The 14,952-nt window shown below is 39.5% G+C and overlaps 1 protein-coding gene across 2 annotated transcripts in view; it reads left to right on the plus strand.

Moving 5' to 3' along the window:
• The window catches only part of bcar1 (BCAR1 scaffold protein, Cas family member), a 37,897-nt gene that overhangs the window by 17,209 nt on the left and 5,736 nt on the right, over positions 1-14,952 (plus strand). For both annotated transcript variants that reach the window (XM_047596451.1, XM_047596450.1), the window contains exons 2-4: positions 7,865-8,605; positions 13,124-13,273; positions 14,492-14,587. In XM_047596451.1, coding sequence (XP_047452407.1) covers positions 7,865-8,605; positions 13,124-13,273; positions 14,492-14,587 — 987 coding nt within the window. The remainder of the gene's footprint in view (positions 1-7,864; positions 8,606-13,123; positions 13,274-14,491; positions 14,588-14,952) is intronic.

Here is a 14,952-nt window from a genome sequence, read left to right on the forward strand (position 1 = left end):
CATGTTTAACCCTTTACAATTTTTGTACAACAAGGTAGTAGTCAAAATTCCTTTGCAAATCAGTGAACAAACCAAAACTAAAATTCTTGTCCATACTGAGCTTGCTCCTGTCCTCATTACATGTCTCCCCTTTCTCCTGTCTCACACATTCCCTTTGTTGGAGTTGCTTATATTACATTTGTTAAATATATTTTGTCTTGAAACTTAAATTAATTTACAGAGTTATTACTCTGTAAATGCAACTTCTACAGTATGTGAAATATAAACAATCATGGTGTTTAACCTAACCTAACAATAACCTCACTAGTTACACGAACAGAAAACCAAAGTGCACTTATTGACAGAGCCAAACATCAGTAAGGGCAAGGACGTTTAGGGCTTTGCAGCATGACTGTGCATCGAGCACTCAAAGTGTTTAAAATATATTTCCTGCCAGAATATATTTCCTTTTAGTTTGGACAATTTAAGGAGACTCGTTATGTAGTACATTTGATGACCAATACAGGCCTTGTTTTTCAGAACATTGGATTAGACTAAAGAAGGGAATTGTGCATGTAGTGTACTGTGTGGGGAAAAAAAATTAAGCTGTAGTCAATTCTGCCCAGGTGTCTACTTTCTATCTGTATGTATGTGACCTAGTATGACCTCAGTATCTGTGTTCATATCTATGCTGAGACTTGGTAAGAACAGACAGAGAAGTCCTTTCATCATGGACTCAAATCTCACATGAGAAATAGACTTGGTGGACAGCCTTTCAGAAGTGATCATTGTTTAAATCACTTCATGTTAATTTCAATTAATTACATTTACAGAAGAATGAAAACTTCTCAGACTTATTTGGTTGAAAGGTCATGTTTGGTGTCCATGTTTACTTTTGGGTATTGCCTTAAATGTAAAACCACACTTGTAATACACCCAAGGGCAATATCACAGCGTTTTCACATTCCTCATAGTATACTCATGCTTTACAAACATGATCAGTGTGTTTCAGGTTAACAGGTAGTGCATTAGTAAAATATATCCTAGGTTTTACTGCCTTGCTTCCACTGGCCTTTGATACATCAGATCACACTGTTATCTGTTCATCTTGTGTGTTTGTATTGCCCCGTTTATGCACATATAACTTCCAGAGTAAAGGAGCTATTGTAAAAAAAAAAAAATCACCAGATCACCCCACCAGAGAGAAAGAAATACTTTTTTTCTACTGCATTCAATCAAATACTTATTCTTGTTTACACTGACCGAGTGTAAAAGAGTTATTCATTTTGCTAATTTGAAAGATCAACAAGCAAAATTTGAAAATTTGTAATTTATGGTGAATTATCTCATTGCAACGTTGTGTGTCTATAAAATGCAATGGTTGTGTTGAATTCATGCAACTGAGCCCAGGTGCCACTGCTCTTTAGCTGCTAATTTAGTTGCAAATACAATGGATTTTGTAATAAAGGTCTCACTGGTCTCATTCAAGCTCATTATGATGAAATGTGATGAGTATCGTGCTCTGGAGTTGAATATTGAGTGCATGCTAGCTGTATATTAGCGCTGTGCAAAAAACGCCTTCTCTCGATGAGCTGAGTCATTTTCTGACTGAAGTTGCAGAATGTTTCAGACTAGTAAAATTAAGCTGATATTGTCCCTTATTAGCCTTATTAGTGTCTTCTGTTTATACATGTACTGCTAATTACATGGCACTTGTAGCACTGGGAAGTTTAGTAATCCATTAATAATAATATGACGTATTCTCCACCAAAAATGTTGTAAATGACCCCACCTACCCTAGATGAGTCGTACCTTCTTTGTTTTGAATTAATTACAATTTAATATATAAACCTTATAATGTTTTAGCTTTTCTTACTAAAATAAGTACATATCACTACTGTTGCACTTCCATGCATTCAAGTAGTACTTTCAGGCCTATTAACTGCATTACATTCTTGAGATCACATTCCAACTCTATTCCGACCATAGTGCTTGTACAGTCTGATATGCACTGATATGCCTCGCCTTGATATATTTTCTTGCTTTTACCTTTTGTTGTACCACTGTTGGTGGTTGTGTGGCCTGTTATAGCTGTAACAGACTTGCCATCTGATATGCATTTTATACAAGTCACAAATCTATCGAATTGGTACGTCACTTATCTTTTTCTCTCTCTGTTTTGCTGTTTATCCCCCCCCCTCTGGTTTTGTAACTATTTGGTTTGTAACATGAGCTACTCTGAGGAGGGTGTAGTTGGAACAGTCTATGTCTATACAGTTAGGCCCATATATAATTGGACAGTCAGTGCGTTTACATGCACGTAAAAAAAACTAATTATTGCCTTAATCGGACTATAACTGGAGAATTTAAGTTAAAAACAGGAGGTAAAAAAATTACTCCAAATAACTAGGGATAGCGCGGATCTTACCTGCACCAGAAATAGCGCGAACATTACGTACAAGGTTAAAAAAATTCGCTAATAACCGTCTGGTTGTTGTTTAAGATGACGGTCTGCGGCCTGAACGACTCTAGTTTATTATATCACGTAATAGGTCAACTCAGAAATCGGGCTGTATTAATGCGTTATTAACCCCTGAAAAGACACATATGGCCACCTAGTGTGGAAGAGGAGAACATTTGATTTTCTTGCGCTGCATGTAAACTGGGACAAGGACTATAGTGAGAAAGTCGAATTTTGAGCATAGCTCGATTAAGCTCTGCATGTAAACGCACTGAGTGACACAATCTTCATGATTTGGACTCTATATGCCACCATACTAGTTTTGAAATTAAACATCTAAGATGCAGTTGAAGTGCAGACTTTTTAGTTTAATTTAAGGTGTTGAACAAAAATATCCTATGATATCCTATGATCTCATTTCAGGGGTTCAAAAGTAATTGGACAAATTAACATCACCATGAGCAAAATTTTTAATACTTTGTAGAGAATCCTTTGCAGGTCATGGCTCTCTGAACTCTGGAACCCATGGACATTTCCAAAGTGTCAGTGCCTTTATACACTCAGAGCTTAATCAAGCTATGCTCAAAATTCAACTGTCTCACTACAGTCCATGTTCCAGTTTACATGCAGCAGAGAAAATCGAATAACTGATGGGAACATGTCTTCCTTCTTGACACTAGGTGGCGATATGTTTCTTTTCAGCGAGTTAACACCACGTTAATACGGCCTACGACCTATTACGTCATATAATAAAACAAGAGTCGTTCATGCGGCAGACCAGCATTTCAAACAGTAGTACTTTTTTTTTTTTAATCTCGTACATAATGTGCATGCTACTTCTCGTGTAGATAAGATGCGCGCTATCCCTCAGACGGTCCATCTACTGGCTGTTTACCTTCTTCTTCTGCGACCAGCTTTCTTGGATGTTTTTGTTCCGGGGTCACACGCCAGCGCAGCGTTCTGGAGCATGCACACATGCATTATCTTGTGAGTAGTGCGATTAAGGTGTGTACATGCTGGAGAAAACCGAATTCCTGTCGCATTATCTGGGTGTCTTAATCGGATAATGAGACCTCTGATTTTAGTTGGAGTAACGTGTTTACATGCACTGAAGTTCTCCAGTTATAGTCCGATTAAGGCAATAATTCATTTATTTTCACATGCATGTAAATGTACTGACTGGATTTTCTCCTTTGTGATGCTTTGCCGGGCCTCTACTGCAGCTTTCCTCAGTTGTTGCTTGTTTGTTGGTCTTTCTGCCTTAAACTGTGTCTTAAGTAAGTGAAGTGTGTGCTCGATTGGGTTGAGATCTGGTGTCTGACTCTGCCATTGCAGACTGTTCCATTTCTTTGCGTTAAAAACTCCAGGGTTGCTTTTGCTGTATGTTTTGGATCATTGTACATCTGTACTGTGAAGCGCTGTCCAATACTCTTTGGTGTATCCCTGCATGCTTTAGAATTTATGTTGCTGCTTTTGTCTCATCACATCATCAGTAGCTCAACCATCAGTACCCAGAGCTTTTGGAAGCCCTGCTTGCCCATGTGATCACACTGCGTCCACCATGTTTTATGGATGATGTAGTGTGCTTCGGATCATGAGCTTTTCCAAGCCTTCTGCATACTTCTCTCTTCCCATCATTCTGATACAGGTTGATCCTAGTTTCATTTGTTCATTTGTGCATCTGCACATCTGGCCTTTCTATTTTTGAGGCTGACTGGTGGTTTGCACCTTGTGGTGAACCATATGTATTTGCACTTAGGAAAATTTCTCTGTTTGGTAGAGTTAGATACTGACACACCTACTTCCTGGAAAGTGTTCTTCACTTGGATTGATGCTGTGAAGCGGGTCCTACAATCATCACTGTTGTCTAACATGAACATCCAGGCCCTTTTAAGTTAACCTAAGGAGGGTCACGGTTGTTAAAAACGTGTGGGATATCCCTACACAAACTATAAACACGGTCGCACAGTCACCGTTTGCCACTAATGATCATGTAACAACACATTTGATTTGTTTGATTGAAAAACAAAAAATTAAGAAAAATCTCTACCCTTCAGAGATCAATCTTTATGGGAGTAGACCAAAAGTTTTTGAGCTGAAGCTTCTACAATGATACAGTCTGTCAGGCCGTCGAGTCAGAATGTAACAGGCAGATACAACAACATCAACAATAATAAAATCCCGGGTTGATTGCCGGGTCGATGACCTGGGTCGTTTGACTCTAGTCAAACCTTTCACATCGAGCGAAAAACCCAGGTCGACGACGTGAAAGGGGCTTTACTGTTACTTTCATTGATATCCCCTTTGACTGCATGTTGTGGGTTCACATCAACAGTTTCTAAATGCAAATACCATGCCTGGAATCAATGCCAGACTATTCCCCTGATTCAGTGATGAAGGATTAATGAGGGAATAGCCATGCAGGCCATAAAATAGCTTTTATAAAATACATAATTGTTCAGTTATTTTTGAACACTGTCTACATATTAAAGAGCTGGAACTCCTAAACCCTTCCTCCAATTTGGGTATGGACACCATCAAATCAAAGCTGTAGTGTGCACTTTAAAGCCCATATTGATTATATAACTGTATTTTGGATATGTTTTCGTAAACAGTTGTAACTTGTATCACTGTCCACATATTATGTAGACATAACTGCATGTCACAGCAGATCTGCTAGATTTTTGTCTCTTCTTTTTTGTATTATAGGGTGCAACCATATGATGTGGTGACCTATCTTTACAACTTGTTTGAAGCTAATTCCATTTTATATTCTATCTCTGGCGTTTGCATATTCTCCCTCTGTCTGCATGGGTTTTCTCTGGGTACTCCAGTTGCCCCCCACCTACAAAGACACTTGTCTGATTGGTGACTTGAAATTGACCCTAGGTGTGAGTGAAAATGGTTGTTTGTCTCTGTGTTGGCCCTGCGATGCACTGGCAGCCTGTCAAGTGCCCAATGACAGCTGGAATAGGCTCCAGCAATCCCTGTGACCCAAGTAGTAAAAGATGAGATGAGATGAGATGAGATGAGATGAGATGAGATGAGATGAGATGAGATGAGATGAGATGAGATGAGATTGTTTCACCAGTGTGTGTGTGTTAACCTCAAGTGATTTCCATAGTAGAAACCAAGCTTTGGCCTGGAGAACATTAAAAGCAGACTGTAACTGCTCAAGTGCAGGCACTACAGAGGATGCACAACAGTAAATAACAGTGTTGTTAGCGTAGGCAGCAGTAGACATGTTGACATAAAGATCATTTATATAGATAAAGAATAAAATAGATCTCAAGACTGAGCCCTGTGGCACATCTTTAGTGATCTTTAGTAAAGGTGATGTAGAACTGGCCATCTGAAGTGCTCCTGTTAGACAGGTTATCTGCAAACCAGGTAGATGCCTGGTCAGAAATGCCAATTTGATACTGATCAATATTGCATGGTCAACTGTGTCAAAAGCCTTTGAAAGATCAATAAAAAGGGCAACACAGACTTTCTTAAGATCAAACGTTTCAGTAAAATCATTGACTTTGTTGCTTTGTGCAGTGTTGCTTTCTAAAACCAGATTAAATTTTATTTAAAACATTATTGGATTCTAAGAAATCTTTTAACTGATCACTGATCATTTTTCAAGGATTTTTGCAATAATGCACAATTTCGAAATTGGCCTGTAATTGTTGACATCAGTTGGATCACCTCCTGTTTTTAACAAAGGACAAACGAAAGCAAACTTTCAATATTTTGGGAGTTTGCAGCCAACTTCAGGTAAAAAAGAGTCCAGTTTGTTTGTACCAGCTGCTTTTTTAGTATCCAAGTTGGTCAGGGCTTTGCAGACCTCAGATGTGGACACAGGTTCAAGTGGATTTTTAGTGAATCCCAGGGGTGCCAGGAATATAAATGTCTAGAAGGTATACAATTTATAAACACATTTTGTGAACAAATTTACGAAGTGAGTATGCTGTGAATCAAGTGGCTGTCTGGTTTTGTTAAACCCAAGGTTATGCCCTGAACATACCTTCATGAAGACCGTGTACCTTCTTGACAGTGTGTTTGTTTTTGCTACACAGGCAGTGAATGACAATGATCCGTGCAAAACGTCAACACCAATGCAATGTGATCCCCATTCTGTAGAGCAATAACTCGGAACACAGGTTCACTTCACTTATAGTTCTACATATGGTTATATATATATTTCTTATATTTTTTACATTCTCTTACTTATTCTGATTGCTCTTTGTTCTTAACACTGGTACACTTTGGGTTGGAGCTGCTGTAACGAAAAGTAATTTCCCCCTGTGATCAATAAAGTAATTCTGATTCTGAATATGTTCAAGACGTGTGAGAAATGTTCAAAATGTCAAGTAAAGGCACTTACAGCCTCATAGAAACTTGAATTGTTTGTCCCTTCCACCAGGGAGTGTCAAAAAGATATTAGAAAGCAGATTTCAACTATATATATATAAAAAAGAAAACACCTTAGAAATCAGTACCTGGATGTGCATCTACAACATCTTTTTGTCACAAACCTCATTCATTGCAAAATTGTCCACACAGTCAATTTCACCCAACACATATATAGTATTACACAAAATGGGAATTTCAGAAAATGGCATCTGGTGCACAACAATCACTTAACATGGTTACTTTCATGCCATCTGGCTCTGAAATATGAACAATCCAAATTGGGTGCAAATCAAATTGCTACAAAGACAAATCTCCTCAAATGGAAAGACAGCACAAAAATCTCAATATCATATCTCTACAGAAAAACAAATGGCATTAAAAACAATCAGATCAACTCCTACCATACATCCTGGTCTCCACTCACAAATATGGGTATAACATATAGGTTATAGGTACATGCAGGCCCATCAATGCACAGGTGTCTCTGGGGCTCCAGATGTTCTCAAACCCTGCTAGGTGGTTTAGAGAGGCGGGGTACACCCTGGACAGGTCACCACTCTACTGCAGGGCGGACACATAGAGACACACAACCATTCACACTCACACTTACACCTATGGGCAATTTAGAATCACCAATCAACCTAACAAGCATCTCTTTGGAGGGTGGGAGGAACCCGGAGTACCTGGAGAAAACTCACACAGACACAAGGAGAACATGCAAACTCCACACAGAAAGGCCTAAGGCTCGAAACCGGACCTTCTTGCTGGGAGGCATCAGTGCTAACCACTGTGCTGCCCTATACATTAATACTGCTGTACTAATTTTATTGTTGTTTATTTGTTTCCAACATCTAACCATACATAAGCATACCTTTGGCTAAACAAGAAATGTTATGCCATAATGCATTTGTTGAGAAAGTCTGTTTCCTGTTTTATAAAAACTCATTTAATGATTGTTGGGAAGTTGAACCATTTTGGGTATCCACAAAATATTCACATTTGTCTGTCTTTTCATCTGTACAGAACGTGTTGGCCAAAGCATTGTACGACAACGTGGCAGAGTCTCCAGATGAGCTGTCCTTCCGCAAGGGTGATATCATGACAGTACTGGAGCGTGACACACAAGGATTAGATGGCTGGTGGCTCTGCTCACTCCATGGCCGCCAAGGCATTGTCCCTGGGAACCGTCTCAAGATCCTGGTCGGCATGTATGACAGTAAGAAACAGCAACAGCCTGCACCTTCTACACCAGATCCAGCTGTTTCCTGTCCCACTACCCAGGTTCAGCGACCTCTCCTCCCTCAGAGCACCTATGCCAAACCATCACCTTCCCCATCATCTGCTGCGACTATGTCCTCCTCTGGGTTTGCCAACAAGTCTCTCCCCTCGGCTCAGTACACATCCATGCACACAGCCTACTCCATTCCCAGCTCTGCACAGCCCAGCTCTGATCCTGTCTACATGATGCCCCCTTCCCACGGTCCCAAACCAAAAAGTCAAAGTGTGTACCAAGTTCCTTCTGGTCCAGGTGGACTCCCTACACAGGTCTGGCAAGGACCTCCCAGCAAGGCCCCAATCTTAGGCCAGAGACAGTACCAGCTACCTTCACAGGACATCTACCAGATTCCCCCCACTGCATGCACAGGGCCAGCTGTACATGGAACAGCTCCAGCTGGGGGGACAGGAGCTGCACAGGATGTGTATCAGGTGCTTCCCTCCTTAGATAAGAAGAACTGGGAGAGTTGCAGCAAGCCCCTTGGCAAGGTAAGGGAAATAGTAGAGCATAAAGTAACTCTGCTTTCGTTATAAAATATAATTGTGAATGAACAAAAACTATTTTTGGATGGGTATGTCTAAAGGCTGATTTCTTTTAAACACCAGATAAGAACAGAATGTTTATTATCACTGATCTGGTGTTTATTATCACCAGATCTATTGCTGGTATTAACAGGCTGGTAGAAGTGTTTTCACAGTTCATGTTTTTTTGTATGTTCCTTTTTTTATTCTAACACAAGAAGTAAAAGTTAGTTAGACATTATTCAGGCTGGCAGAGGTGTCAGACAGGGTTTATGTTCTTGATGTCTTCATCCAGATGGTAATAATTTATTAGACTGATAAGTCTGCTTGTGTTTGGCATCGACTCTTAATATCAGGCCGCAGCATTACAAATTGGCACCAGTCTCATAACATTCTAAATTATCAAATTGGAATTGGATTTATAAAAAATAAACAACAAAATGATTGACAAGCTTATAATTCATAGTAAGTAAACACACACAATATATATAGTTCAGTTTAATCTAGATAAGGAGCAGGTATGTGTGAACCTGCTTGTGAGTGAAATGTAGCTGCTGTGTGCCAAAAAGATTTTCTGGCTTTGTGCTGCCTCTGTGTGTCTGCATGCAGGACATGAAGGCATGTTAGGTCAGAACATGAGACTTGTGGAGTAAGAGATTTGAGCCTCCCCCCTTAAATTTTGTTTATATAGTTAATAATAATAACAACACAAATTGTCTCAAGACGCTTTGAAAAAAGCAGCCTGAAACCTCCAGAGCAGCCTGAAGGCAACAGTGACAAGGAAAAACTCCCTTTTAACAGGAAGAAACCTTGAGCAGAACCCAGCTCATATGGAGGGACCCATCTGCCGAAGGCCAGCCGGTTAGAAACAGAGAAGATAGAGAGAAAAGAAGAGCAGGAGAAACAAGATAAATTTCTGTCATAGAGACATACAATATCTCGCAAAAGTATCTAATTTTTGTGAGATACTGTACATTGGGCTGAAGTAAACATGTTGTTATGTGAGAGTATAAGAGGAATCAGGGGCAGGCTATAAAATTGTTCATCTAGGTAGTAGAGGACAACTGCAGGAGGTCATGAAGACTGGGGCGGGTTGATGAGGCCACGGCAGCAGATGTAGTTTGGGCCTCCACAGGTCAGATATATGTCTCTTGTAGGTGAGCCAGCTGGGAAGAGCTGTTGTCCCAATGAAGAATGCAGTATTTTCTGTGCTATGTCTGGATGATGCACTTTGGAAGAAACTAGTCATTCCTTTGTTCTCCTTACATATGTGACCTATGTCATTGCTCCTTTTGCTGGTAACTACAACATGTAAAGATTGCGTCTTAGCTGCTGATTAAATCATTTTATTCAGTCTTGGTTAGTAGTAGAAATCTACATTTTTTATGTTCCTGATTGTCTGAAAGAAGACCAGTTGTGTGGTCAAGAGAGAAATAAAGTGTAAAGAGAGAAACTCATTGGTCTAAAGAACTAAAACAAACCATTTCCTATGGAGGGAGCTGCGTGAGTGTAAAGTTGAATGTCCTGACATGAAAGTTTTTGTTTGGTTTTTGTTTGTTTTTTTGAACAATGCACCTAAAAGAGTGCCTGCATGTCGCCAGTACCTCCACGGAGAATAACCTGTTTAGGTTATTCTGAGTGTGTTAATGGTTGCTTTTGTCTTACTTTTTGTTGTTGTTTTTCAGTGCATTGCGCCAGTCAAATGGTTCTTGTCGTTTTTGTCTTTTTGTGCGGTTTTTATTTTTGTTTTTGGCTGTGTCGTTGGTTATTGGTTGTGGAGTTCGGCGGAGCCGCCGTTGTGTTCTGTTGGTGTGTTCCTGCGATCCTGCTAGCGCTGTCCATGTCTCCTGAGCTGCCCGGAGTGATGCCTGGGATTTCCACTGAGCTTCAGGAAAGGTGCTGGGGGTGCCAGGCTTGAGTTGGCAGTGGAGGAGCGGAGAAGGAGGTTCAAGTCGGTGGTGCCATCTGCCCTTGGGGGGAACGTGAGGTCTTTGGCGGCAGGATGGATGAACTTTGTGCGCTTGGTTTGACTCAGAGGGACTGTGTCTTGAGAAGAGCTTTGGAGACTTGGCTCATAGGACCACAGTGCGTCTGTGCCCGGGCGGCTGCTGTTAAGAGCAGATGGAATACAAACAACTATTGTGCATATACAGTATTCTTCCCTCCAGAAGTCTTGGAACAGTGAGGTGCTTTATTTTGATTAGTTTGATATCAATAGATGAATATGAGACAAGAGATCAAGATTTGTTGGTATTCTCAGGTGTATTTGGATCCAATACACAAGTTTGAACAAGTCCTGTCAGTAAAACAACTGAAAGGTGTGTTTTGTTACCCAGGTGTGTCCTATAATTGATTATTCAAACATTAATTAGCACTTAATGTGTATGTTCAATTTCAGATTTGGGATTTGACTGCACTTATTGAAAACCTGAGAACTGTCAGTGGATAAAAACGTTGAAGAGCACCAATTTAGGTTCACCATTCTCTGTTCCCATTGATTAAGAATTCATACTTTCTTACACTGTTGCTATTGTCCAGAGGGTCCACATGTGACTTTGGTAAATAAGATAACTTAGGTCCTGTTCAGACCTTGCATTGGAATCCGATCTGGGACATCCTATTGCAAGTGACCAGCTTCAGGTACCTGTGTTTATGCCCGGCATTAAAATATCCACATCATCTCCACATCATGCACCCCCAGCCAGCTCTTCTGAGCTAATCTCAGTTTTGTGTTCTGCATGCAAATAAACATATTTTGGAGTACAGTAGACTATGTAAAAGCAGCTGTTTTTGTGTATGTATCATGACTTGGGGCACACATGTTAGGTTATTATTTATTGATCTCTGCCCTGACTATTACTTTGAGACCTGTGCAAAACCCATATTCCAACTCAGAATTTGGAATCTTCTATCTTCTATACATTAACATGATCACATCAGTATTTAACCATTTAACCACTTGTTTAACCACACATTATTTAATGACAAAATTCCTTACAGTATACTAAAACAAGTACTTTCATTTCTTAAATTATTGCTTGATGTATTTAATATTTAGTTAGGCTACAAAATACAAAATATCTTAAGTCTCTGATTACAAATGAACAGATATCACTAGCCTTGTGTTTTTTCTAAAAGCAGACTCCACTAACTGAGTACGTGGTCTTTAATGTGGCCCAGGATGCACTGTGTGTTTACACTACCCAAGGAATCCAGATGCAACCCAGACCGCCTTCGAATGTAGTCAGAGATCAGATCTCTCAAATGACAGTTCTAGATGTGTTCACACCTGTGTTCGGATTCCCCACAACGGAGGCTATTGTCAGGTCTGAACAGAGTCATAGTTGCAGGTTCTCTGCCCTGCTGAATGCTCTGGGATTATCTACAGTAAGATGGGCAGGAACAAAGCAGAAAGCAGAGTGACAACACAGTCTAGATCATGATGGCAAGCATTTTTACCAGTTCAAATAAAACATGTAATTTTTCTTTTCTCTTTATATAAAAATTATATCACCCCTTCCCATCAGATATTTTGTGCTGCAGCCGTTTCTTTCTCTGTGGTTATGGTGGTCATTTTGAAGACTGGGCTTCTTGTCTTGTATAGAGCAAAGGTCATCTGTTGTGTCTAAAATATACTATGAAATTCACATTATCATGGCGTTGAATGTTGAATTTGAATCAGCCTTCTTGTTAGATTTAAGTTTTACTTCCTGACTGTCTGTTCCCATCTTAATGATTCTACTTATTTGTCTTGCCTTGTTTCTTTTGTCTGTGCCTCCTCATTGTGTTCCTAGGGTGACCAGATTTAAGTTTGTGAAAAAGAGGAACCTTCAGAGAAATGCAATGCAAATTGGACATAAACTCTTGATCAGTTTGGGATCTAGTCAATTTGGAGGCCAGGTCAACAACTTTAGCTGTTCTTTATGTTTTTGTTGTTCCTAAAGTGTTTTTGTGTATGTGCTTGTGTTACACTGCATCCTGCTGGGGATGACTGCTGCCGTCACTGAGCGTCATTGCTATGGGGTGGGGGTGCCTGGTCTGGTACCTGTCTAAAGCCCCTTTCGTGTCGTCAAAGACTCGGCAATCGACCTGCGATTTTATGGCCTCTTCCCAGGAATGCTGCATTGACCCGGGTTTTTGGCTCTGATGTTGATGTATCTGCCTGTTACATTCTGAAAATGCCGGTATGCCTGTATAAGTACATGAATGCCAGGAAAACATTTCACGGCAGAACATTGTATTGTCACAAGACGGTCAATGATATTTACTTTTCTTAATAGTGGTTTTAATGTTCTGGCTGATATGTGTCTATGCGCGCTTAATGAGTTTTTTTTTTTAGAGAAATTGACTATATGGACTAATAGAGGACTTCATTTTGCAGTAATATTTTTCTGAGTGTGTGTGTGTGTGTGTGTACCATCCTCACTTTAAGACTAATGTCTTTGTTGTCACCTGTCTCTCCATTCTTTGTGGTTCTATGTGTAGGTGGTGGTTCCTACCCGTGTTGGACAGGTGTACGTGTATGACATGGGGAAATCAGACCAGGACGAGTATGATGTCCCACCAAGACATCAGTCTCCGTCTCAGCAGGACATATATGATGTGCCCCCCACCCGTCAGCAGTATAACACACAGGTCAGAATGTTTCTGTGTGCTTAATATCTCTGATATGTTACATCTGTTATAATAATTAACTGTGCAATTTGCAAAGACCATACCTAGTTCTAACCAGACTATCTGAACCCAATCAACAATTGAACCAGACATATTATACTTGCGTATTTGTCTATTCAGGAAAATGTCAATGTTTGTTTATATGTCACCATCTGACCTTCACAACAAATGTTTGTGAAAATATATAATGTTCAAACAAATGAACTCTCTGAGGAACTCCAAAAGAGTTGTTGCTCATCAGGATAGAAAGTGTTACTAAACCATGTCTGAAGAGTTGGAATCTGCTTATCCATGATCTGACAGTTTGTGAACAAATGGAGATTTCAGATTCAATAGTACAAGAGGTCACAAAGGAACGCAGCATAATCTCTAAGCAACTAAAGGCCTCTCTCACATTGGCAATGTTAATGTTCACCATCAGGACAACACTGAACAATCATAGTATGCATGACAGAGTGGCAATGACAAAGACACTGCTCTCCAAAAAGAACATTTCTGCCCATCTGCAGTTACCTAAACATCATGTGGACAAAACAGTAGACTACTGGGAAATTTTTTTGAGGACAAATGAAACCAAAGTAAAATAATTTAGGTTAAATGAAAAACAAAAAACACTTCATTTAATGTTTGTTTCATTTGTTTGGTTGGCTTCTCTAGGTCTGCTTTCAGTTTTTTGTGAAAATCCAGTTATGTTTTGAGTCATTTTAAGGAGAAATGTAGAACATTTTGAAAGATGCAGAAACTTTAAAGCAGCACTGTAGTTGATCCGGATAAAACCTGTAAACCAGAATCTTACATTTATTCTTCTAAGCTGGTCTTGTAAACCACCTTTCTTTTTCAAAATTTGTTAACTAGACTTCAACAAGTCTTGCCAGTTAGTAACAGATTTTTGGCATTTTATTCATTTTGTAGTAGGGATATGAATTACATAGGAATCCATCCAAAAAAAGTTCAGTCCACACTCAGTATCACAACCTCAGAAATAAAGAAAAGAATTAGCTCAGCTTGATGCATGACAATGTTACCAGTGGGCACTTTGCATTTACAGATAGGTAAGTCTAAGTTTAATACAGGCCTATCCTAGACGTGCTGTATTAAAATGTATGTGTCTGTATGTGTGCGTCCATTGTAACATATATAAAATATGCTATTTATGTCTGTCTGTTCCTCTGTGTCCAGGTGTATGATACTCCTCCCATGGTTGTGAAGGGTCCCTCTGGTGGTCAAGATATATATGACACCCCAGCAAGCACAGACAAGAACCAACAGCAGACTGTAAGGCTTTGGATTTGGAAGTAATTGTGCAATATAAATATATTTTGTTATAATTGCTTAGAATTTGAATATACAGTATATGTGGGTATTATTTTAGTATTACAATTCTGTACTCCTTCTACCACCAAGGAGAACAATTTGTAGCACCTTCACTAGACATACTCGACATTCAAGGAAAAAAACAGTCCTGGATGTTTCTCCTACATATAAAACAGGAACTAAAATGTAATCATACAAGGACATGATTTATTTAATTTTTTTTTAAATGCAAATATTGTAGGAAGTATCCTGGCAAAGCAAAGGGTGGTTACCCTAAATACCTATAACTAATAACTAATCTTATTTGTTTTCCTTTGATGCAGTTT

The sequence above is a fragment of the Mugil cephalus genome, chromosome 10 (genome assembly GCF_022458985.1).
Source record: "Mugil cephalus isolate CIBA_MC_2020 chromosome 10, CIBA_Mcephalus_1.1, whole genome shotgun sequence".
In the NCBI taxonomy this organism is placed as follows: Eukaryota; Metazoa; Chordata; class Actinopteri; order Mugiliformes; family Mugilidae; genus Mugil; species Mugil cephalus.